Source organism: Miniopterus natalensis, chromosome X (assembly GCF_054644295.1).
Source record: "Miniopterus natalensis isolate mMinNat1 chromosome X, mMinNat1.hap1, whole genome shotgun sequence".
NCBI classification, from domain to species: domain Eukaryota; kingdom Metazoa; phylum Chordata; class Mammalia; order Chiroptera; family Miniopteridae; genus Miniopterus; species Miniopterus natalensis.
In genome coordinates, this window is record NC_142103.1 from 14,047,437 (window position 1) to 14,074,162 (window position 26,726).

Below are 26,726 nucleotides of genomic sequence, written 5' to 3' on the forward strand. Positions count from 1 at the left end.
GAATAAAGAGGCTATAATGTGAGAATAAGCAAATATGTTTGTATTTTATGCCACTGTTACATTTTTTGAAACAAAATAACAACACACACAGGCACACAAGCCCGCCAGCTAGCCCCTAGATAGAATGTGGTTTGGTTCATCGACATTCTTTCCTCAGTTCTCTCCCACAGAGAATGACCCCAATGCTTGCACATCATGATCAATACAGTTTTTGTATTTTTTAAGACATAAAGGAGAACTATACCACACAGGACTAACTTAAGCTTTATGTTTTAAATCCTCACCCAAGGATATGTTTTTATTGATTTTTTTTTTTAGGGAGGGGGAGAGAGGGAGGGAGGGAGGGAGAGCGAGAGAAACATTTGATCGGTTGCCTCCTATATGCGCACTGACCAGGGATCAAACCCGCAACCTAGGAGTGGTGTCCCAATCTGGAATCGAACCCACCACCTTTTGGTGCACTGGATGATGCTCTAGCCAAGTTAGTCCGGCCAGGACAGGACTAACTTAAAAGTAAGGATAAAACAGCCCCGACTGGTGTTGCTCAGTGGTTAGAGCTTCGGGTGAGCACCAAAGGGTCTCAGGTTCGATTTCTGGTCAAGGGCATGCACCTGGGTTGCAGGTTCGATCCCCCGCCCCGGTAAGGGTGTGTGCAGGAGGCAACCAATGTTTCTTTCTCTCCCCACTCCCTTTCCCTTCCCTCTAAATATCAATGGAAAAAAACATTCTTGGGTGAGAATAACCAAAAGAGAAAGAGAGAGAAGGGGGGGGGATTTGTAATGACCTATTTAAGAGTAAAGTTTAAAAATTAAACTCTATGCAGGGCCCATTTTAACTATATTTATTTAACAATAAATACCTCTATTAATCAAGACAACAACCCAACATTATACTGCATCAAAATGTAACTGTGTAAAAAATAATCCAGATGAAAATGGGAGGCAAGAAGGAAGACTATTACATGAAGGAAATATCATATTACTTCTCATTACCTGAAAGTATCATCCAATCCATTAAAAGGCATAAAAAGGAATTTGAGACTTTAAAGTTGGGGAAGGTATGGGATTAACGCGAAAGAGCAAACACATTTCTGCGGAGAGACATTAATGCTCATAACTAAGCCAGACTAGTAAGAGGCACGAGTAAAACAAAGCTTTCAATGAAAGAATCCAAGCCTCTCGATTTTCCCAAATAAAAGATCAAGGGTATTAATATCCAGGTGTTGGTCATGTTAAAGGTCTAAAATGCACTCACACTTAAAAGTAAATTGATCACTAAATTACATGCCATAAATTTTTGTAACGCAAAGAAAATATGCAGATAGAAAGGTTGTGGCTCAAAACAAGGGGGAAGGTCACTACAATGTAGAAGACAGAACCAGAAAGAGAAAATTCGAAATAAAGGAATCAAATCTCAAAAATTTCTCTAACTAGAAGTGAAATTATGACAAAAGCTGCTAAGAGATATTCTAATACCTGATGAAAATATGTTGCTTTTCTTCACATAATTTATAAAGATTTTATGTATGGTTTTAATTAAAGCAAAGACTTTCTATGAAAGGAGATTTAGTGGCAACTCATGTTACTAAAGATAGTACTATAGTTCTTAAGAAGAGAGATATGCTACAGATTTGTAAACAAATAATTAAGCATTAATTGAATTTGATTATTCTAAACAAAAGAGCTAGAGTAAAAAAAAAATCATTATTAAAAAGCAGGAAAGCTGAATAAAATATTTGGAGATTACTTGTGCAGCATAGCAATGGCCTCTCTCGTTTTCAATTGATCGAGTCCAAAAGTTAAAGCAAAACGTCGAGCAAGTTCTTTTATGCCGCTGAATGTTGAGGATGATCTATCAAAATTATAGCCATTTTCCTGAATCATTTCATTAAAAAGCTGTTTGGAAAAAAAGAAAGCAAGCACGTTAAAAGTTTTTTTGATAACTATGGATTATTAACATCTTTTAAAATAACATATTTTTTACTTAAAATATACTTAGAATAGACGATCCATAAATGAGGTAATGTATTTTATTCAAATACATGGAAATTTAAAACACATGATACAAGTGACGAAAATTGTAGCACTTCCGATATTCACACTAGAGATAGTTACTGAGATTAGGAACTCTTTACATTAGTCACAGCAGAATTCCATTCTGCTGGAATTAACTGGTTACTGAGGTAGCATATAAAAATGTAAAGAAAAAGGAAGCCCATTAAATTAGAGGCTACTATGACCTGGTATTTACATTTAAATGATGAATCTCACATCCAAACTTTCATTGTAAAGTAAACAAAACAATATGTAATTTTTCAACTACCAAACTGCCAAGCTTTTAAACAGATAATGGACCGCTGATAAGAACACAGTGCGATGAGCACTCTGATCTGTTGGGAACATAAATTGAGATAACCTTCCTTTCTACAGAGCAATCTGGCAAAATGTAGTGAAAGTTTAGATGTCCTTTGACGAAGTGATTCTAGTGATCAGGCTTTATCGAAAAGAAATATTATTATTTGTGCACAATACATAAGTACAAAAATGTTTTAATGCCATTTATAATGGGAAAGATTGTAAAAACAAAACAAAAAGCACAACATGAAACAAGAAGAGATCATGGTTAAATTATGGTCCCTCTATAGAATGGAATACTATATAGTCATTTTAAATGCTGAGGAAAGTGTTTAATGGCATGAAAGTATTCAGAATTCATTAATGTGAAAAGCTCAGCCTTGAAAAATAGAATGCACAATGACCTAATGTTGTAAAAATAAGATTTCATATAGTCATAAAAAAAACACAAAAAACTAAGGGGACTATAAAAACAAAGCGTTATTAAGTAAAAAAATTAATGATAAATTGCGTTTTTCTAGTTGCTGTATTTTCTAAGCTTTCTACAGCAAGCAGCTATTATTTTATAACAAAAGAAGTTATTTAAATTCTACCTTTAAAACCTTTTAAATTCTATTAATTTTAATATAGAATATGCAAATAAGATCAAGAACTTTCATACCTAGGTTTCTGAAAAGAACAAAGTTTATCAAATTGAAAGGGGTTATATTTTGCATGCATTTGGTCTCTAGACACAAAAGTATACTAAGCAAATGATTTTTTACCTAATTAAACCTGCCTTGCCACTGCCAAAATGAAAATGACTATTGAATTCTGATTATTAACACTGATACTCATTAAATATGGAAATATACAAAGAAAAAAGTAAAATTCACCTAAAACCTACCAAAGCAAGTTAACCACAGCTAACATTTTAGTGACTACTTTTTCCAGATAGACATAGAGATATGTACAATTTTATAGGGATGCTGAATGTAATCTTTTTTACTGTATTTTCAAACTATACACATTGTGGAAATCTTTACACATTAATGAATACAGACCTACTTAAAACTAATTTTAAATGCTATATAACAGCCAATGCAGAGATGTACTACGTAATATATTCATCTAATATCCTACTGATGAACATTAGGATTATTTCTAATTCCTTGTTGTTGTACACAATGTTGTGGTGTACAATCTTGTACACCCATTTTTGCAAACGTGTCATTATTACCTTGGATAAATTTTTCAAAGTAGATTTGCTGCCTCAAATGGCATACACATTATAAATTCTGACATATATTGCCAAACTGCCTACCAGGAAGGTTGTACCAATATATACTGATGATAGTCCCTATTTCCCCCATACCTTAGATAGCTATAGGCTTTGCCAAACTTGCCAGACAGAAAGCAAAAAATAATCTCACTTGCACAATGTCTACTAGTGAAGTTGAATATCTTATATTTCTACTTTTATGAATTGTCTATTATGCTTGACCCAAAGTTACCTTGAAAATTATTGTTAATTGTGTAAGCCTAAAGCTAGTACTCTTAAATGTCTTACCTGTTGCAAACTGAGAATAAGGGTCTTTGCACATTGGATTTTGTCTATCTGCCTTGTTTTACTCATTGTTTCTTTGATGATGTCTCCATAGTCATTATAATACTAGAAAAGAAATTTGCACAAATTAGAGCTTTATCTTTTAAAACTATTGGGCAATAAGACTAATTTTAGGTTAATCATGTAAGTATGTATTTGGCTAAAATTATGTCTTCAAGGACACAAAAGAATGTTACCGAAACTTTAAGATAATTTCTAAGCACACAATTCCTAACTTAAGTAAATTCAGAAATATCAGACAGTTAAGATCTAATCACATTAAGCTCTAAACTTGGTTTTAAGGAGGTATGGTACAAAACAATAATTAGGTTATACAGATTTTCAGAAAAACACAAAGGATATAAACAAACTTCTTGTGTTCAACTAAGACAATGAATATAATCAGTTACTCTCATAACTTATCCATTGCTACTGGCATGCAGTCCATGTGCAGTTTCCCACTTTATTAATTTGGCTTATGCAAGCTAATAGTCTGTTAACATTTAAGAGAAAACTTATTGTGGGTGATATTTACATCACGCATTGCACATGAAAATTTTTTTCTAATTTAAGATCGTTTCAAAATGCATACAGGATAACTACTAGAAATAACAGGATAACCATGCTCCTATGACTGATAGAACTGACTTTAACTAACTAGAATACCTAAGTCTAAAGTCTCAAAGTTTAAAACTTGCAAAATGACTTCACAAACAACCTTAGTTTGAAAAAATTCAATTATCATGCCAAATAGCTTAGGTTCCAAAGTAAGTTATAATGGTGCTAGAGTTCTATCATGTAGGGAAGTATTCCAAAGAGAATTAACCAGGTTTTGGCAAATTTATTATAATTTTATTTCGTGAAAGACTTTAAAAAGTTTACATTTATAATTAGATTTTGCTTGAGAGAGAATTAAAGAAAAACTACCTTACCATATTTAGTCATATTCCATTAGTACAATTAACCATATCCTTTCTACTACTACTTAAAAATTAGAGAATTTGCTGTGTATTTATGAAACCTGTGAATAATCTACTCTGAATCAAATCAGATTTTGAGACCCTAAAGCAGCGGTGGGGAACGTCCGGCCCGCGGGCCATAATCGTTTGGTCTGGCCCTGCCAAGGCAACTGCAAGCGGGACTTGAAATTCAATAAATCTAGGAGCTTTTTTCATAGCTAACTTTTAACTTGATAATTTTATATGGCCTACGAATGATGTTATAAATACCCAAATGGCCCTTGGCAGAAAAAAGGTTCCCCACCCCTGCAAAGGAACCTTAGCTGTCACAGTGGAACAGGTGAAGGCAGGACACAAATGAGTTGCTCAAGGCCACAAGTTGTATAATCACTAAGCCAAAACTATACCATCTAGGTCTCCTGACTTCTAAAATAATACTTTTAATGCTATATCAAGCAAGGGGAAGGACAACATCCTGTTGTATTAAACTAAATCACAAATACAACTTCTAATAGTAACAGGTAACGTAAGACAAGCTGTTTCCAATATTCCAAATGCAAACTAACTTAACAAACTCACATTGTCCATTATAACAGAGGAGTAGAGGCATGAGACAAATGCTACTGAAAATGTTAAATACTTTAAAAGATTTCTTTTTATACTAGGAAAGTAATTTACTATTAAAACATTCAACGGCAAGCATAAAAGCCAATGTTACGCTATCTGTTAAGCATTGTAACAATGTCTTGTGACCCATTTCTCAAACTTTACCTTCATGTACTGCTTGAAGATGTCTGCAGCTGTGTTCATCTCCACAACAGTATACACGATTAGCTTACAAAATGCTGCAAGTAAATTCCTCCTCTTGTGCAGAGCTTCAATTTTACTGGCCTCATCCTCCTGCTGGCCATCTGAGGGAGGGAGCAGTTCCAAAAATTAGACCGTTAGCATTTTAATTCAGCCATATATGTGTTTTTAATTCTCACTACAGAAATATCTTTATTTTGGAGAATTTACAAAATAAGACAAAAAACACATTTAAATGAAATAAAAATTAAAATCACTCTCAATATCTTCACGAATGGCCAGCTCATTCATTCCAATAAGCAAAATTTTTGTTAAGTCAAATAAACAGTCAGAAGGCTGCTAGGTGAACATGGCACAGGAACAAGAGGAGTTGAATAAGAGGAACTGACGTTTGGTGAAGTCTGGCTAGACTTGCCGAATACATTAATCTACTGCCCTAATAGGATAGTTTGTCAATGAGATCTACATATTCAATATGTTGGTTAAGGCCCTTTGTTCCCTGGGGGCAGCCAATCTCAGAAATTCTCCAATCTCTTCCAAAATTAATCCTATCCCAGATCTTATCGACACATACTTCCTTTATCCATATTACACATACTCAGACTGGCCTAGGAACCATTCTGTCATTGTAAGACTTCACATATTTCTGCCCTGATCCATTATGTGAGATCTTGACATTTGGTTATCAAGTGGACAGACTACAGCCTCCACGTACCACGAAAGGACTATTTCTAATTATTTGATACTGAAAATAAAATTGTGATAAAGCCTTTTACATAAAAAGCTATGTAAAACCTGGCCAGCATGGCTCAGGGGTTGCGCATCGGCCCAGAATCCAGGAGGTTGTGGTTCGATTCCTGGTCAGGGCACAGGCCCGGGTTTCAGGCTTGTCCCCAGCAGGGGGCGTGCAGAAGGCAGCCGATCAATGACTCTCATCATTGATATCTCTCTCTCTCTCCCCCCTCCCTTCCTCTCTCTCAAATCAATAAAGATATATTAAAAAACAAACAAAAAACACACCACCTTATATTGATTTACATTTCATTGGTTATCAGTAAGGTTTTCTTGCCTTTATTTAGCCATTTAGATTTCCTCTTTGGTGAAGAGTGGGTGCATATCCTGTCAGGTCTTCAATTTAAGACTCCCAATATAAAAAAAAATTGTGTGTAAAGAAAGAATGCTCTTTTAAACAAGTATTTATTTAGCCCTGTCTTTGATAATCTGTGATAACTGCTAATAAGTTAAAACAAAATTTTATTATAAAGAATTTAAGACGGACCATCAGAAAGTTATCACCATGCATATTCCAGAACAACAAAGCATTTGCTTAGAAACCTAAAACATATTGTTTATTTTTTAAAAAGATTACACTGAATATATAGGCTAGCTTTTCCTTAATGATACTGTGATTACAATGGATTTCTAAACAATGCTGTTTAATACTGCCTCTGGACCTAGAGATTTATAGACTTTTCCCCCCTAGAGACTGAATTACCAAGACATTAAGAATTTTGAACCCTGTCTAGAATTACATGTATTTATTTAAATGCTGTTTTACAGTGAGGTGTCCATTTCTGTATGGATATATATATGTATATCCATATACTCATGAGACATTATCCTTCGAGTATACCTTCAGGTTAAAAACAAACCCAGAAATAAAAAATGGTGGAGATTGAGAAGTACAGGTTGGTAGTTACAAAACAGTCATGAGGATGTAAAGTACAGCATAGGGAATATAGTCAATAATATTGTAATAACTATGTATGATGCCAGATGGGTACTGGAAATATTGGGGGAACGCTTTTTAAAGTATACGATTGTCCAACCACTATGCTGTGCACTTGAAACTGATGCAAAATAATACTAAATGTAAAGTGTAACTGAAAACATTTTTAAAAAATTAAAAATGTTAAAAAAAATAATTATATACACAACACACACACAAGAAAAATGGATAAAGGACATTAAAAGGCATTTCGAGGCAAAAAAAAAGTGTCATTTAGAATTTGACTTTTTAAAAAACAAACAGAAATAAGCCACCAAATAGTATTTGTTTTTGCATGACCTTTGCTTGCCTTAAGGCACTGGGTATGCAATAAGGGTGTAAAGAGTAACTTAACCCTAGGCAAGGCTAGTTCTGTATTTTTCCTGTGAACATTCTGTACCACCCCAGACTTTTATAAAATCCTTTCAAACTTTCTAGCATTAAGAAATTAGATATAGTCTAATATCCCACACTAAAATATAAAAACCTATTTTGTGAAAGTATGTAACAAAAACTTAAACACTTCATTCTACTCAAATTACCTGAATACCGGTATTACCAATGATTAAGGGAAAGGGGGTGTAAATTTCATTGAGTACCTATATGCCCAGGCACTGTACTAGTCACTTTGATCAATTTATTTAATTCGCACTATTCTGTAAGGTAGCTATAAATTAGAAAAGCTGGCTCAAGGCCAGTGAGAAGGAAAGATCTGGCTCCAAAACCTATGCTCCATATCATCACATTATCTTTACAAAGTTGTAAGAAATGAGCACAAATGTTCTAGAACACGTACCTGTGTTTCAAGTTTTAGGAATAAAATATGAAATAGTACTACAACACTTGACATCATTGTTACTTCAATTTGCTTTATGGTAGGTACACAGATTTAACAAGATGCTGGCCATAAAATTACCTGCACTGTTGTTATCATCATCTTGTTCAATGAAGACATGATCCAGAATAAAGCTGAGCAACTCAGACTGCAACGAAGAATCCGGGGTGTAAACTAACGGCTCTAACATGTCACGCCCTCCTGACATAATCTGATGGCTGAAGATCATCAAAATATCACATAGAATAGTGAAGGCCTATTTAAAAAAAAAAAAAAAAGCTATAAATCAAGATTTCTCATCAACTGCCATACATTACCACAGAAATAGAATCCAACTTTCTATATTTGGAACTATTAAGAAAAATCAATATACTGTATAGTATTTTCCTAAGATTTTAAAGCTGATCAGTGTAATTTCTGTAATAATGACTACTAATAATATTTACATCACGCTTTACTAACAGCAAGGTAATTTGGCAAATATTCTTTTTTATTTTTAGCAACTTTGTTGTTAATCCTCACCTCAGGATATTTTTTCCATTGCTTTTTGGAGAGTGGAAGGGAGGCAGGGAGGGAAGGGGGGGAGAAAGAGACATCTCGATGAGAGACATTGACTGACTGCCTCCTGCATGCGCCCCGACCAGGCTGGTGCCTGGGATGGAACCTGGTACGTGCCCTTGACCGGGAATTGAACCCCAGACCCTTTGGTGTGAGCATCAACCATCTAGCCACTGAGCCACACTGGCCAGGGCTATTTTTAGAAACTTTAAATGACTTGTGTAATATGCTAACACTACCAAAACATGAAGCCAGGGTGCAACCTCAGGTTTTCTGACTCCAAATCCTACACTCTATATACTATACCAAAATACCCCGTGGTATACATTCTCAAACATGAAATAATGCATGAACTTGGTACCATTCTTTTTTTCTATGGAAAAATATGATATCAAGGAGATGAGTATCTCATAGATGATTTCTTAGAAGAGGGATCACAAAGTCTATGGTACTTTTTAACTACTCTCATTGTCAATATATGTGGTGCTTAAGTAGAAAACACATAACCAAGTATGGGCTGCTTACTACAAATCAGGCAAACCTGGTAGGTGTCATAAACTTAAGGCTGAAGTTCTATCTCAAGGAGCTTAACGAAACTCTACCAGTAGTTTTAAATGCAGTCAAACACTGGTAAAATTAGTCAGAAGTTAACTGGAAAAAGTTACCTGTTGGGAAGGTTAATGAAAATAGAATCTGGGGGTCACAAAGTCAACGGTAAATTACATTTAAAGAAAGACTACTGCCAGAAATACAAATGAAAACACCGTTTTACCTTTTTGGAACTAATGACATTTACTTTTTTCTCTTTATGAATTTACCTCTTCTGTCAGTCTCCTCTCCTTATTTTACTACTACACTACTACTTTATACCTTTCTGAATATGAGTTTACAGAAACTTTTGCAACGTACGCAGTAACAATACAAAGTGCTAAGTATGGTGATATTTACTAATTAGGTGAACTGGAAGGTCAAGGGAGCTGCCCAGGACATAGTTCTAGAAGCTTGTTAGGAAGACTACACACAAGCTATTTAATGACCAAACCATCTCCAAGACCTGAACAACAAATTATGTAAGGAAATATGTTAACACTGTAAAAAAAAAACAAAAAACAAAAACACAAAAAAACAAACAGGGAATCAGCTGAATATCTTGGTGGCATTTGAAAATATTGTGTTAAGCTTATATTAGTGCATATTTCATTAAAATCCTACTCTTAAGAGTTCAACTCTAAACTCAGTTTACTACCTTTAGAAATGTCATTCCTTTCATCTGATTTATAGAGATGAAAACTGAATTTCCAAATTTCTTTATTGCTAGAGTAGAAAATTATATACTTAAAACTGAAAAGAATTCAGCAATGTAATAATTGTGGCAATATACCTTACACTTTTGCAAGAAAACGCAAAATCCAGTAATTGGGTGTTGGCCATTAATATATTCTAATTTATTTGTGCCCAAGCACGTACACATTGGAGAGACAAAAGGGAGTTGGAAATAAGAAGAAAAATGGGCCCAATAGTGAGGTATTAAATGTAAGTTTTAGCTGTAACAATCCAAATGTATTTCTTTAATGTTAGTTTAATATTCATTTTTTAAAATGAAATAAAGACAAGTGACAAACAAAAGGAAAGGGTTGAACAACTTGGTAGCTTCGTAGTTGGACTATTATATTTGAACAACTTTCTTGGTAGCTTTAAGAAGTAAATATACCCTAAACTAGAATAAACAGCACCCAACATAACAAGAGCTGCTGAAAATAGCACTGATAAAGATGAATGGGGCCGACCCCAATACACAAAGGCTAAGCAAAATGAAATGTTCATAAAACCTTAAAAATCACCATAAGCATTTTGACTATATCATTATTAATATTTCTTATGAAATGATTATAAAAACATCTATCCCATAAAAGCATTTAAAAAGCATGTGTCCAAAAAAGATTAATCCTCTATTAGGAAATTAGAGCTCAATAGGCTTTTAGGCCCAGGATCAGAATTTTTTTTACAGATGGGAAAACTACCTATGGTACCAGGTAACAATATATTTCCAGAATGAGAAAGTTGGCAGTATTGGAATCACAAGGGTATATGGGGTGAGAAGGTAATACTTTGAAGACAGGAAAATGATTGTCTGACAAAGTCCACATAAGAAAAAATAACATACAATCAGGACAAGCAGGAATGTCAGTATCTGATAATATTCTCAGAGATGAGAAAACTGTACGGACCTTTCCTCCTTGAGGCATACTTGTTATACTTGTTGCTTTCAAGAATAACATTTGTAATTTCAGATATTTAATTTGTATATATGGGTCTGTTTACCAAGAGTGTCATAAAGAAACAATAACACAGAATACCATGAGGGTAATCTGTAATGCAATTTATAAACTCCATATGAAATTAATATATTAAGCTATTTTTTGAGCATGGTATACGTGGATGGATATGTTATTTCTACTTTGCTCAATCTCAGTATTACATCAGTTCAAATATTTATTAACATTCCTTTAAAAGATTGCTATCTACAGTAGTTACGAACCTGTTCCTTAACAGTAGTATTCACGTTGGTCAGGTAATGCTGACATATCTGACAGAATACCCTCATCTGTTTCTTTAAACGCAGCAAGTCCTCCTTGAAAAAAAATTTCACATTTAAAAATACTGTATAAAAAACTCAGTACTTAAAATATTTTAAATTACATAAACATTGTCATACATTTAAATATATTAACTCTGCTTATACATTAGATTTAAATTCTTTTTATTATGTATCAGAAAGGAAAACACGAGACCATGTTTCTTAAAAATTGCAAAAAATCGCAGCCTTCAAACTATCAGGTATATTAATGGATAATACCCTAAGTGGTCTGGGCCCTTCAGAATAAGAAACTTATCTAACTCTCTATACGGCTTTCTTTAATAAATCCATTACCTCAGAATGCTTAAAGAGTAAAGATTTATATTCCATCCTCACTTTGTAATTTGAAAAGTGGCCAACTTATGAATGGAAGAAATTAATTTAAAAAAGAACTGCATCTTTCATTTCTTATGTGAAGGATACTGGTTGTACTTTTTAAAAACAGAAACAAAAATCAGCTTTGTGGTATTACTCCACTTAAAACAATTTTAAATGTCTCACAAACTTACATTTAAAAAAAAATGAATCTTTTTCTTGTGTTTTCTCTATTTCTAAATATTTAAAATAGAAAACCATTCAGTAAAGTTCATCCACACTAATTTATTTAAGGCATAATCTTTGACCTATCTTCTGATACCGAATGCAAAATGACAGAATATCAGTACATATTTGGTATTTGTAATAGACAAGTTAAATAAAACCCAGTTTAACTTGAACATCACTTTGGTGAAAACTCAACCAAGCTTCAACATAATTTTATATTCAATAACATTCATGTTACCCCTTTTCCTCTACTAAAAGTATTACCTTTTTTTCCCATTTAAATTTTTAACTCAGTACTTTCAATTTAAGTAAATATTTACTAATATGATCAATTTCTACTATCAGCTTGATAATTCTTGGGTGTTTGACAAAAAGTACTCTATTTTAACAACAAAACTGCATTACTTTTTCAAGGGGGAAACATACAGCATCTTGTTCTTAAAAAAATCTCAGAGGAATTCTAAGCATTTAAATTTTTCTGTGATTTTATACAAAACAAACTTATTATCAGAATTCCTGGGAGCACCTTTTTTAAAAGAAAAAAAAATTTTTATTGATTTTAGAGAGAGGAAGGGAGAGGGAAAGACAGAAATATCGACGAGAGAGAAACATCAATCGGCTGCCTCCTGCACACCCCCTACTGGGGATTGAGCTGCAACCTGGGCGTGTGCCCCGACCAGGAACTGAACAGGTGACCTCTTGGTGCATGGGTCGGTGCTCAACCACTGCGCACACCAGCCAGGCTAGCTTCCTATTTACTAGATGGGATACTGCCCGATTCATTTACTGTTGAATAAAGCCAATTGGATTTTTTTTTAGAGAGAATTCCTTTATGAGGAAAATTCCTATAAGCAACTAATTCTGTAACTTCCAGATACTGCTTAGTATTTATAAAAATGTGCCGGAATAATATTTAAGGCAACATCCACTACTGTAAGTACAATGTTTCAAGCTTCTAATTTACAAATGGAAAGGCAGTACTATTTTATTTAGTTCAGTTATTAAACACCACATCAAGGACTACCATTACAGATAAAATATGGAAGTTCTAAGACATGATAGCTGGAACATTACACTTAACCAGAAAGTGATTTATCAATTTGGAAAACCAGCAGAGACATCCTGAGTGAACAAGGTGATCCTAAAACACCACCAAGGCAACTGGCTTATTATCATCAGTTTCTGTAATCCAATAGCTGCATCTGCTTGTTTCAAAGGCTCTTGGTCATCATTTACAAAATCTATATTTCTGTTATGTACTCAATACTTTTGAGAATAATATGGGAATCCATAAGTTGTGCCACCTTCAAATGTGAAGAATTTTTAATTTTAAATCATACCCCGAAGCAAAAATAGGTTTTCAATAAATACACATCAAACTGCAAATGTGACTGTTTTTAAAAGTACACATGCCTAAAAAGTAGATTAGAAGTAAGCAAGATTTAATTGAAATAAATTGGTTCTATTAAATGTATAAGCTGGCTGACAACAGTTAATGATATTAGTCTAATAAAAACCCCACTGAACTACCACAAACCTTCGTCGAGCTGCTTTCAGTGATCTTTGCAAGCTGCCAAAGGATTACGTAGTGGGTACACTGCAGTGCGTGAATAACGATCTGCAAAAAGAACCGAGAAAATCAAGTTACAATTAACAAGTCACAAGTCTTCCTTCTCAAAGTTAAGTATGAAACTTGTAAATAATAAAAACCTGCTCAGGCATGTCTCCATTTTCAATTCCGGTTTTCAATAGTTTGTAATTACAAGCAAACAAATCCCACTTTGAAAGGTCATGGGCACTGTAAAAAAGAATTAAGTTATATTAAAAAGTTAAGCTTAATCACATTTGTTTTGGACTTGAGTGTTAATAGAATGCTGTTAAAATATAGTGAACTTTTTAACATGCACAACAAAAAATGTGTATTTCTTTAAAAGTATGTTAGTTAATTTTTCAGTGATTATCCAATTCAAGTACGTTTCCCCCAAAAGCACAAGAAATCTAGCAAAGAATCTGACATAATAACCAAAACATATAAACTGGTTTTGCTACAGCTTTAAGAAATTAGCAGAAACTTTAAGATTCAACTTACTTATGAAAAGCAGTGATTCTCTTCAACGTTGACAATACCTGGTATGCATCGTCTTCATCAGGTTCTTCACCCTATGAGCATCAATTATACAATATTGAACATTAATAACCACAAAAGTAGAACACTTCAGGCTATCACACTGGCAATACTGCCTTGAAAAGAAAGAATAACCTAATAAAAAACGTTAACCGTACCATTCAATACCTAAAATCTGGCCAAATTTAAAGCAGTATGGCTGGAGTGATGAATCGATACAGTTGTTACCACAGGTACATTATACCCGAGAGAGAAAGTGAATGACATTCTCCCTTTTTCCTTTATGTAGCCCAGACACAAAAACTACGAAGACATCTGCTCTTTCACATTAATAAATACATTAAGACAATAAAGAAAAATACTAGAGAGCAGGCAAGACATCATAAAGACAACACCTAAAGGACAAACCTACACACAAAAAAAGGTGAATCAGGCCAATCACAATTAATCTGGAAAAAACCTCTGAGGAAGTACGAGGCATGCCAGTCTTTTCTGGATAGCAACTGTCCAATTTAGAGTAACTTAAGGTTTTGAAAATTTTATGAGTCTTAATACATGAAACTTATAAAGCTTGTTAAATACTATCCAACTTACTGTATCAAACCCTAGGTCTCTCAAATAATGCTTAGTTGTTTTTAAACTTTAATTTTTTCTACAAAGTAATTAAATTTAATTAACAAAACACTGCTTGATTTTAAATTAACTTGTCCTAATAACAATCATATCAAGCCAAGAGTAGAGCCATTAAAAATTTTAACTAATAATGTGATCATTGTACACCAATATATTTGAACTGCCAACTAAGCAAAAATTAGTGAGCATGCAATGTTACACACATACAAAAAGAAAGTTAAAGAAGTAATTCTTAAAAAGAAACCTGAAAATTACAAAGTCCATATGATTTTTGCAGCAATAATGATAAAAAGTGATGTGGAAAAGGCTAAATACATTAATTTGAGAAGTACCAATTTTTATTTTATGCAAATCAACTTAACTGTTAAATGTATTTCCAGAAATGATAAAAATCATAATAAAAATACAAGTGCATTTGAGCGCCTCGCTTTAAGCCTCTTTAGAAATATGATAGGAACAACACGTGAAACCCAAAAATCAACAATGGGTATAACAGTGGTTTCTCAAGGCTTTACAATATCAAAGACCAAACACTAAGAAATACCCTACTTTTTGAGACTACATGGCCAGAGGCTAGCTCTACTTTTCTGTTCCACTAACACTCTGTTCCCTAACAGCCTCATATTCAACTAAACCCTGGCACTTCCCAGATCATTTCTTTAAAATAAAAAAATTTTTAAAAGATGTTAAGTTTTGTGTTCACCTCCCCAAGTCACAGATTTTTACCACCTTCCTTTGTTGGTGGACGAGTAATAGTAGCAGATGAATCACAGAACAAAAAGTCTGAACATCTTTTCAACATACTGCCAGGGACTATCACCAGGACTGGTGAATAATTCGGTTACTGAAGGGGAGGGGGCCCAACTGACAAAAAACTTGTAATATATACCTCTTGCAGAAAATCTTCAAGAAGCCGGTTAAATTTATCCGCCAACTCGTCTATCAGCTGACTTCTTGAAATGTCTACTCTGTTGAAGATTGTAAACTCTTCATTACAGAGCGCATGATAAGTTTTAGAACAGGCTTCCAAAACATCTGTATCTGTGTGCTTCTCTACAATATTCCGGATCTGTCGTAATAAGGCATCCAAATGCTGCAAAATCAACAGTTTTTTTCATTAAAACTAATGTATACGTGATAGGCACAAGAAGACTACACCACCATGGTGAAAAGCTTAAAATAAGGTAACTCTACAACAAATAGGACATGGATTTTAAGGTGTTTTTCTAGTCATGGTAAATAAATACACTGACCCATCCCTGCTTATTTCCTTAACATTAACAGGAGTAGCATCACCTATGTCATGGGGCTTTGGTGAGAATTTTAATATATATAAAGAACTTACAACAGTTCCTGGAACACAGTAAAAGTATTCAATGGATATTAGCTGCTTTCATTCTGTAACTGTTATTGTCCTGTTACCCACCCCCAATCTCCACAAATAATCAGTGATAGTCACATAACGGGCAGGAATGAGAGGATGACCGTGAATATGAATCGAAGGGAAGCTCCGTTAGTGCCATTCTCTAAATGCAACTCATCTAAAATACAGAAGACATGTAAGCCATGTTTCCTTTCACATTAGAAGTTACAAAAATATATCTTAAAAATTGTTAAAAAACAGTATGACGGGATGATCTAATTATTTTTCAAGGTTTTTTAATACACAGGAAACAGCATACCTTTTCTAATCGCCCAGTGGTATATATTTCCAAATCAAAGTATTGAGGCAACTGCAACAAGTTAGTCACCTTTTCTGCATCTATAGAGTACTTTGAAATTAAAAAAAAAAAGTCAAACATCACAATAATGGTAAGTAAATGTTACAATAAAATTCTGTGTGACACTTCTGAACAAAACCTGTCATTTTCTAGTAACATTCTGATACTGACACAAACTTACTTTAGCTAATAACTGAGGAAGTGCCACAGCAAAAAGTTCAGTGATTTTTGTCCTGTCATCCAACTGGGTCTTCTTCTCCTTCGCTGTCAGCACCTAAAGTAACACAACATTTATAAGTACTTACTAAGCCAAGACACTGTGAGGTGCTCAAGTTTAAGATATACAAAATAAATAATAACACTACAGTTTAGATGATGGATACAAAAATTACTACAAAACTTGAAACCCAAAAGTGACAAAGAATAACTTGCACATTATAAGGAAAAAAAGTCACCTGAAATAACAAAAAAACTTTAAATAGTTCTGGAGGCAAAATCAATACCCAATTAGACTAACCAAGAAGCAGCAGTCAGGAACAGGAAATCCAGTTTATAAGCTTATATAATCATGGGATTGAGCAGCACTTCAGCCTACTCTACACTGCATGCCGTGATCCATGGGTTATGAAATCAATATAATAAGTTGCTACCAGTAATTAAAAAACAGAAAGAAAGCAAACTAGAATGCATCACATATTGTAAGTTTCAGTATTTGATGAAATTTCGTTTAGTTACACACAAAAACACATATATAGATATGTACTAGGTTAACAAAATAAAATTGTATTTTTGTGCTTCATAATCAAAAGTTTGAAAGCCTATGGAATTGTTGGTCTACAATACAAATATATGTGAACTTTGCAATAATGCATTAAAATCTAATCCCAGGAAATAGGAATTTCCCCATTTTAAGTCATTTTTAAATTGATTTTAACAAAGAAAGGGAGAGAGAAACACTGATGTGAGATCAAGACAATGATTGGCTGCCTCCTGCACGCCCCCTACTGGAGATCGAGCCCACAACCCAGGCATGTGCCCTGATGGGTACTTGAACCCGCCACCTTTCAGTGCATGGGATGACATGCAACCAACTAAGCTATACTAGCCAGAGCAGGAATTTCCCATTTTAATGAATAATTATGTTTTATTTATTAAAAGCAAATCTAAAGCACTGGCCAGGTATCTAAATTGGTTAGAGCATCGTCCCAATATGCCAAGGTTGGGGGTTCGATCCCTGGGTCAGGGCACATACAAGAATCAACCAATGAATGAATGAGCTGAACAACAAATCAATCTCTCTCTCAAATCAATCAATAAAAAAACTTAAAGCAAATCTAAAAATAAACCAGAACAGACAAATGCACCATTCTAAAATAGTGCACTACATTCAGTCTTGAAGGCAAGAACTGTCAATCACTGTATCTCTGTAGTAACTAACGAAGTTATGGAAGAAATTTCCCAAACTGCTAATGCTTGAAAATTTACATCTAACACATATTTACAAGCAAAGATCACTTGAAAAATAAAACGTAAGATTCAAAAATTTGGTTCTATAGTTCCAAGTATAACTTTAGAAAAGATATTGAAAAAAGAAAAACAAAGTTTAGAATACTAAAAATATATTGGCATACCCTTTTTCCTGTCCCTCTTCCCACAGGAGGATGACATTCAGCTGCTTGTCTAATGGTACAAAGCATTATTTCAATCAGAGCACTCTCTTGTCTGTCTGTCAGTGCTGGAAAAAAAAAAAAAAAACCCAGAAAGAATTAATCTATTTCTTTTCCCTATATGCCATTTATAATTATTACATAAGAGTTCCTTCTGCCTATGATAGAACCTGGCCATTTCCTTTTATAATATACAAAAAAAAATTCCATTACTGTATCACAGAAAGGATCAAAACAAGTTAAACCTTCCTAAACATTACAAATCTGTATACCACTGATCCACAATTTGAGCAAAAAAAAATGTGAACACAGATACAAAAAAATTTCAAGAATGTTGATGGCAACTACATCTGTCTACACAGCATAAAATTCATGTGTATGAAAACAAAATTATTCACAAAGTAAGGTTTTCACTCAATTATTTTAACACAAAAACAAATGGAATTTTCAAAACTGTCTAGACAACAAAAATACCATAATTAACATTCTTACCTTCCTCTCCACTAAGTGGCTCTTCCAGCAACAAGCTATTCATACATTCCCAGTCTTTCAGCAGCTCAGTAGCACAGTCCCACATGCTATCCACAAGGTATGCTGCATGCTCATGTAACTAAAATTAAAAAAGAGCAATGTGCTCTTAAACAAATAGCATACAAGCCTTAACTCAAAAGAATGGGAGCTTTTCGGACACCATGTACAAACTCAAACAGCAATCTGTTTTTTGAGGTCAAATGGAAGAAAGGACAGAGAAAAACTGCCTTAGCTTGCTCTGCAGAAGTACACATTCTAAGGTAGTATCATTAAACATTTCTTGCAATAATCATTAACATGAAAATTATTTTTGAAAAGATTATATGCATGCATATTTACAGCCTATCTGAAATCAATATTATATGAGTTACCTATAGTCTCAATTAAGAAAATGTACTACAAATTTACTTTAACTGAATGGGAGTAATTATGGTTACATAAAACAAAATACACGTTTACTTGTCAATCCAATATATAAATGAATTATTTCTCTTCATCCTGTGAAGTTTAAATAGCCCTAGAGCTCCCCAGCTCACTTTAGGGGTTCAGCATTACTGATACCAAAACCTGTCAAAAACATTACAAATAAATATATATTCCCCTGCATGAACAGGGGAAATATCCTCAAGAAATTGGCATAAGCAGAAAATGAGCATCAACTAACCTCACTTTCCAGGAAGAAGAAAACTAAGGTCTTCACAAGGTTGGCATTTGGGCCCTGCCGTCCTCTTCTCTTCATCATCCCATCCTCCTCCGGGTCTCTACGACTGAAGAGCCTGAATCAACACAGAACATTTACTTTTAAAACAAAAAACTATTCTTTCCTAATTAAAAGAAAACAGTCTCGATTCCATACTTCAGCACTAATGAAGGAGTAAACGGGGGCGAGGTAGGTGTAATGCTGCCCAACACTATGCTCCAGTAAATAATCTCACACTTGACGGTGCTGCCAAGCATTTTTAACTCAGAGTTGCGAATTATTTTTTTATAACTCATGCATTGTATACAACAATTTCCTTTAATAAAAGCATCATAATGACTAACCTATACCACTTATGCATATAAAACTACGATAAATTACTCTTAAACTGAACATATATTTTTCTTCTATCCCTTACACAAGTATCCCAAAGTCTGGACTTTGTGGCCTCTTTCAGTGGGTATCATGGTTGTTTTTCTTTATAAATAAAAAAGAGAACACTGGATAGTAATGAATAGAAAACTGTAGTGTGAATGTTTTACATCATATACTCCTTTTAATAAATGCTTCACCCCAAATAAGCGTGTTTTTTTGTTTGTTTTTTTTGGAAAGTGGTATCAGAGAAAAAGTGAAAAATTAGGAAAAGGTCTTAACATTGTGATACAGTCAGGTACATTAAAGCATATCCATTAAAAGATATGGGTAGTACATTTTCCCTTTAAAGACTTAACAAATAAATCAAAGGAACTGAAGGGAAATCAAAACTTTTAAAGGAAATAGTAAAATGTGAAAGTACATATGTACTGAGTAATTTTTAAAAAATAAGTCACATATATTTTCATATAAATTATAACACAATAAATTACTGTCTTAAAAGTATATTTGAAAATGAATTAACAGAAATACAGATTTACTTTTTGTAGAGAAATTCTCCAGCTGCTACTGCTACTGGCCGGTGAGCTGAATACACCAAATGATAGACATTTTCACAATCTTCTGCAGTGAGAACTTCTTCGCTACTCCTATAAAGAAATAAGCAGTAGCAGTCTTTTCAGCAATGGCATAATTTTAAGCATATTGAGTACAAAAATCCATGCTCAGACTTTCGCTAAATTGTGTTAAGAAAAATTAAAAAGAAGACATCAACTTTATTTGATTATCATCTATCAGTAAAAGCTTGCCCTGAGAAGAGAGCTGAGTATTTTGTGAACATCTAAAATCAATGGGAGGTAAAATTAGAGTCAATAATGCAAGTGAAGACATATTATATGGTAAAGAGAAGTAATAATGTGAGACAAGGACGATAAAGGAAAATGAAGAGAAAATAATATAAACTAATGTAGAAAATAAAGTGTAGTGGTGGCATGCAAAGAGCTTGGTTAATAATCACAAAGGACACTGCATATATTTCACAGTAATATTAAGAGACAATACCGCAACATTAAAATATAATACCACCCCAGTTATCACACAATGATGAAGAATACTTCATCCATCATGTACTGAATACCATCTAAGGCAACAGAAATGGATTTCCGAATTAATTAAAATTTAAGTGCCAAAAACCTTATATGCTTTTAGTCTACTGTGAGATAAATAATCTAGGTTTTTACCATTATATGTAAATTAAGAATCAGAGCACCACCTCAGAGAGAAAAGCCTAATAAGTACATTAGGTGGTTAGTTTAGAATCTCAGATCCTTTTGGGGGTTTTTCTGTGCTCAAGGTTTCCAAAAGTCTGAAGTCTTAAGGAAATGTTACTTCTTTTGGAGAAAAACAAAACCAAAATGTTAAAATTCAAGTTTCAAAAGCCCTTTGATGTAAATTACTCTATGTATAATATCAGATCATTTTTTGAAAAATCACTTGTTTATGATTAAAAAAAAACATACACTGAATCAAATCAGTTCACTCATTTTAACTATTTGAGAAGGAATGTTCCTTCTAAGTTTCAGTTATTAGTTATATACATGGCTGAACCAACATAAATGGCTATCACCCTTTATAAAAATATCAGTATCAGAAACAAGGGGAAAAAATGTCTATAAGGTATTATGGATGGAGATGAGAAACTACAGAAATATAGAGAGAATAAAACTATTACTTTCTTATTTATTTCAAGATTTTTTAAATATTCTAATTATATGTATATATATTTATAATTTTTAAATCCAATTAAAAAATTAAAGAAAAATATAATAGTTAAGACTGTTCAAAATACCCCCCGTTAGGTAAATTTTCAGAAAATGTCAATATATCTAGAAGCGCCTCCCTGTTAATGACTACAATGTGGTCCATTTCATATAAATGTGGATAACCACCACCACCATCCCACAGGGCTGCTGTGGCATTCAATAAGCCATATAAGGTGTTTACATAAGCTATTATCTTATACAAATTTAATTCCTCCTCTATTGATAATCATGCAGGCTATTTCCAAAATTCTATTACAAACAATGCTATGCTAGAAGAATGTATTTAAATTTTTAAAAAGACATTGCAAAACTTTTCTCCAAGGAGGTTATACCAAATTATAGTCCCAACAACATAGGACATTACCAAACACTTGTACCTCTGTCAAGCAAAAGGTAAACTAATAATCAAATTTTAATATACACTTCTCTAAAGTGTGGCTAAACACCTTTTCATATGTTTAAGTTTTTATTTTACTTTCTGTCAATGATCTGGTTACTAACTTTTGATTGTTTTCCTATTAGGTTTCTGTTTATTTTATAGATTTATGGAAACTGATTCCTATGATACAAATATTTTGCCCAATCTGCGATTTATGAGTTTATGGTGCTTTATATATTAATAGACATTTTTATTTTTAATGTAGTTATTAATCCAATGATTTTTTTATGTCTAGGTTTTATGTCATGCTCAGAAAGATATTGCTCAGTCATTTTACATACAAAATAAAAAAGTTTAATCTTCCCAAATTTAATTATTTTTGTATAAGAAATTAGATAGGGATCTAATTTATTTTCCCCAAAATATAATCTAGTCACAAAACCATTTATTTTCTGATAGGAAACGCCACCCTCACCCTATACTAGGCTCCTGGATGCACTGCGTTTGTCTCTACAGTATTCTTTATTCTGTGCCTCCAATCTCTCTGCCCAGGACCAAAATTTAAAAATTACTATGGCTTTACAATATGATTTAAAGTCATATTGGACAGTCATCTCTCATTAGTTTTTATCGAAATTTGTTGGCTACTCTTAGATGATGAATTTTCCACGAGTGTCAGAATTAAGATGCTTTGATTAGAAAGGACCCTTTTGCGATTATTTGGATCATGTTAACAGCCTAAATGTCCACTGACAGATAAATGCATAAATAAAATGTGGTATAAACATACAATGGAATATTACTGGACCTCAAAAACGAATCAAATTCTCGTATGTGCTACAACATGGACAAACACTGAAGACAATACGCTAAAGGAAACCAAGCCGGATACAAAAGGGCTACTATTGTACGATTCCACTTATGTGAGGTACCTAAAATAGTCAAATTCATAAAGATAGAAAGTAGAACAGTAGTCACCGGGGATTGAGGGGTGGGGGGAAGAGGAAGGATGAGTTAACGTTTAATGGATACAGAGTTTCAATATGAAGGATAAAAGAGCTCCGCAGACGGATAATGGTGAAGGCTGCACAATGTGTACATTATGCTCCTGGCGTGCGCATTTACAATGGTAGCCGTTATGTTTTATGTATATGGTACCACACTTTTTTTTAAAAAAAATTATTTGCATCACTATTACATTTTAACATAATATGTTTAAATTCAGATTGTTCATAGAGAAGTTTAGTTTCAGTAAATACTAATTACTAAAAGTGTGACAAAATACAATAAGCACATTTATTACACTCAGGTCTTTAACTTTATTTCGAGAGCATCTAAGACAGTGAAATGGAAAGGAAACTGACCAAGAGAATGAGAACACATGAATTCCTAGCTCAGAATTTTATTAGCCCCATGGTTTCCTTTTCCTATTTTCTCAAGTTTACAAGAAAAAAGCTTGTAGCTATAAAACCCCATGACTTTAAGTTATTAAAATTTAGATCTAGATAAATGAAACCAAGTTCTCTAATGTATAATTTAAATGTCTGGACATAAGTAATATGCAATAAATACATACTTACTGTAAAACAAGAGTAAGTAATTTTATTGCTTGTACTGCAACATCATATTCTTTGTCAAGGGTCATAGACACAATTCTATCCTAAGGACAAAAAAATAAAGATTTTTATAGGGAAAGCAAAAGAAAAATATTTTAAAATGACAGGTGATTTGTAAATACTTAAAGTATACTAACCTTGAACCGACTGGTAAAAAGCTCCAGTTTAGAATTAAGCTCTTTGTTATAATAAAGCCCTTGTAGAGCAGTGAGACATTTGAGTCTTACTTCACCTTGCTAAGTGAAACAAGAGGAGAAAAGGCATTAAAACTTTTCATGCTCTCAATCTGAATAGTCAAGACATATACCATATTTCTACTTAAAAATTTTAAATGTTCTATACAGTAGCATTTCTTCAGAAACTCACCTTTGATAATGTAAAAATAGGAATAAATATATGTCAGACTAAATACCTTCGGTGTTATCATTTTTGTAGATCAAATAAAAAATTTTAAAAATCTGAGAAAATATTATGAAAGGTAATAGTAGCATATTTCATACTAAGTCTTCCTTTACAGAAAGTAGTATTTGTAAAGGGTACATACAAGGAACTTCAATTCAAGGTCAATGAAGAAGCAGCTTCAGAGAAAGGTAGATTAATAAAAATAATCAGTGGCCAAGATTCAAAAATAAACAGGACTTTACGTGATAAAGATGATGTTTTCCTGGACCAGACAGAACAGAATGAAGGAGACAGGCCTATAGGAATGTGGTCCCAGGTATACCTACATTCAGATAATTCTTTTTGAATGAGAGCTGCAGGCAGCTATGTCTAGGCAGACAGTCTGTAAGGCATATCTTACCTTATCATGCATAGTCCAACCAACATATTTTAAATAACTGTCATTAAGAAAGGCATCACTATACATTTTCATCCAAATGCCAATTTCTTCAATACAAATAGCTCGAATTTCAGCTATTGCATCACTGAAGGAAGGAAGAAAAAATGATGCATGTTAGTGCCACTATACCACAGGACTTGTTTATTCAAGAGATGACAAATAATTCAAACCTACTATAAATATACCGCTATGTTAAGTATTACTGGTGATTTCAAAGTAGAACTGAAACATGGCCTCTGAGTGCCAAGTTTCCAATTTAGTTGGCAAAGCATAATTATCACCACATAAATATTTAAACTTAAATAAAATTACAAAAAAAGCTGATCCCCACCTTTCACACCATGCCATATGAACCTGCTGGGCATGGTGTGTTCAGAAGACAGCAGGCACAATAGTCTAGTTCGAGCATAATTTTCCACAATAGTCTAGTTAGAGCATAATTAGTTACACATAACACTGAGGCCAACCTCAATTTGGATTTGAATGTCAGACTAAATTATTTTAATTCATCCTGGAGGTACTGATGAGTCATTGAAGGCTTTTTAGCAGAAAAATAATGCAACAAAAGGACATTTTAGGAAAATCAGAAATCTCTAGGCATGAGAATGATGAGTGAATAGACAAAGGTAATGATGACAATAAAAATAAAAAGAATGGACAAAGGACCATCACAAAGGAAGCATTAACCTGATTCAGTGACCGCTAAGTTGAGGAAATGAGGACAAAGTTGAGTAAGAATGCCACCAACATCTAAAGAACAGCTTACAGCAGAAATGGTGGTGAGATTGCCAGTGTCTTTCCTCTACTCATGCAAAATAGCAAAAGAAAATATCTCACATCTATCCAAATTTTCCCACTGATACCCAAATGGAAGAGGAGAGAGTCAGGAGTCAGCGTGTATAGGCTCTACTAACATAATACATCTAAAAGCAATGAAATGTTCTATACCCTGACTCCTAATAATAGCAGTAGCTTCCACTTACTGGGCAGCTACAAGTCAAGAACACTAACCCATTTTTCAGAGAGAACACATCAAGTTCAGAGCAGTTAAATAACTTGCACTGAGTGTCTCATTCCATGAAAGAGCTTATATTCTACCATTGATCTTACGCCAACATTCCTTCCACTAACTTTTATGCAGTCTAAACCACTTCCAAACTTGAACAGAGTTAAAATTACATAGAAAAAAAATTGTCCTGACTTACCGGTATCTATGTACAAACACTCCCTTAAATATTGCATTCATCATATTTTCTATTTCATCCTGATTTTCTTGAAGCTGAAAAACAAACGTTTCTTTTCAATGGTAATGGAAGACAACCGAAAGAACATCTAAAATTTGTTATAGTACAAATGCAGGTTTCTCCAGTGTTTTGGTGGTGGCATCTAAATTTTAATTCCACTAGACAACAGTGAACACAGAAAAATTAAGAGCTGTTGTATATCGGTTCAAGTCCCTTGATAACTGGAATACTTGACTTGGCTTTTAATGTTTGGCTGGTAGATTAATTTTTCTAATGCTCACCAATTTCCACCATATAAAGACATGTAAAGAAATCCGTTAAGTAGTTTATTATCATTCAGATTATCTATTATATAACATATGTTCATAACAAAAAAGCATAATATTTTATTATCTTGGTCTTTGTCTTCTGAAAAAGAAGAGTCATATTAATTAGTGTTTGTTCAAAAAACAAAAGGGATTTGAAGATAACTTGGTAAAAAAAAAAATTGCCTCCCTGCTAAATTCTTTTGAGGGAAACAAGGCTCACCTGAAAAAAAAATCAAGTAAACATTTCCAATCTTGGCTGACTTACCTATTGCCATTTATTTTCAATTCAGAGCTTGAGAGTTGAGAAAATTATTTCAGAGCTTGAGAGTTACGAGAAAAATCTTTCACAATGTAAGCATCAATTAGCTTTTAGATTATGTTCTGTGCTTTTATGGTTTTTTTTTTCTTTTCATGAATATAATCCTGCATTTCCAAATAATGCTAACTTATGTTCATTAGCACAGACAGTCAAAGGTACAAGTGGTCTTTCAACGTGTTTAAAAATTTAACCCTGCTTGGCCGGGTGTCGCCCAGCGGTTGAGCGTCAACCAGGGACCCAGGCGATAGAGGTTCGATTCCTGGTCAGGGCACATGCGGGTTGCGAGCTTGATCCCCAGTAGGGGGCGTGCAGGAGGCAGCAGATCAATGACACTCTCTCTCATCATTGATGTTTCTATCTATCTCTCCCTCCCTCTCCCTTCCTCTCTCTAAAATCAATA

General features: G+C 33.6%; 1 protein-coding gene across 4 annotated transcripts in view; it reads right to left on the minus strand.

Moving 5' to 3' along the window:
• The window catches only part of STAG2 (STAG2 cohesin complex component), a 115,746-nt gene that overhangs the window by 16,545 nt on the left and 72,475 nt on the right, over window positions 1–26,726 (minus strand). For all 4 annotated transcript variants that reach the window (XM_016197056.2, XM_016197054.2, XM_016197057.2 and 1 more), the window contains exons 9-27: window positions 25,661–25,734; window positions 24,417–24,540; window positions 23,752–23,850; window positions 23,579–23,658; window positions 20,339–20,446; window positions 19,389–19,500; window positions 18,686–18,803; window positions 18,158–18,261; window positions 16,708–16,800; window positions 16,488–16,577; window positions 15,695–15,898; window positions 14,137–14,207; window positions 13,758–13,845; window positions 13,585–13,665; window positions 11,406–11,498; window positions 8,390–8,564; window positions 5,670–5,809; window positions 3,904–4,005; window positions 1,747–1,895 (exon numbers count right to left, since the gene is read on the minus strand). In XM_016197056.2, the coding sequence (XP_016052542.1) occupies window positions 1,747–1,895; window positions 3,904–4,005; window positions 5,670–5,809; window positions 8,390–8,564; window positions 11,406–11,498; window positions 13,585–13,665; window positions 13,758–13,845; window positions 14,137–14,207; window positions 15,695–15,898; window positions 16,488–16,577; window positions 16,708–16,800; window positions 18,158–18,261; window positions 18,686–18,803; window positions 19,389–19,500; window positions 20,339–20,446; window positions 23,579–23,658; window positions 23,752–23,850; window positions 24,417–24,540; window positions 25,661–25,734 (2,105 nt within the window). The remainder of the gene's footprint in view (window positions 1–1,746; window positions 1,896–3,903; window positions 4,006–5,669; window positions 5,810–8,389; window positions 8,565–11,405; window positions 11,499–13,584; window positions 13,666–13,757; window positions 13,846–14,136; window positions 14,208–15,694; window positions 15,899–16,487; window positions 16,578–16,707; window positions 16,801–18,157; window positions 18,262–18,685; window positions 18,804–19,388; window positions 19,501–20,338; window positions 20,447–23,578; window positions 23,659–23,751; window positions 23,851–24,416; window positions 24,541–25,660; window positions 25,735–26,726) is intronic.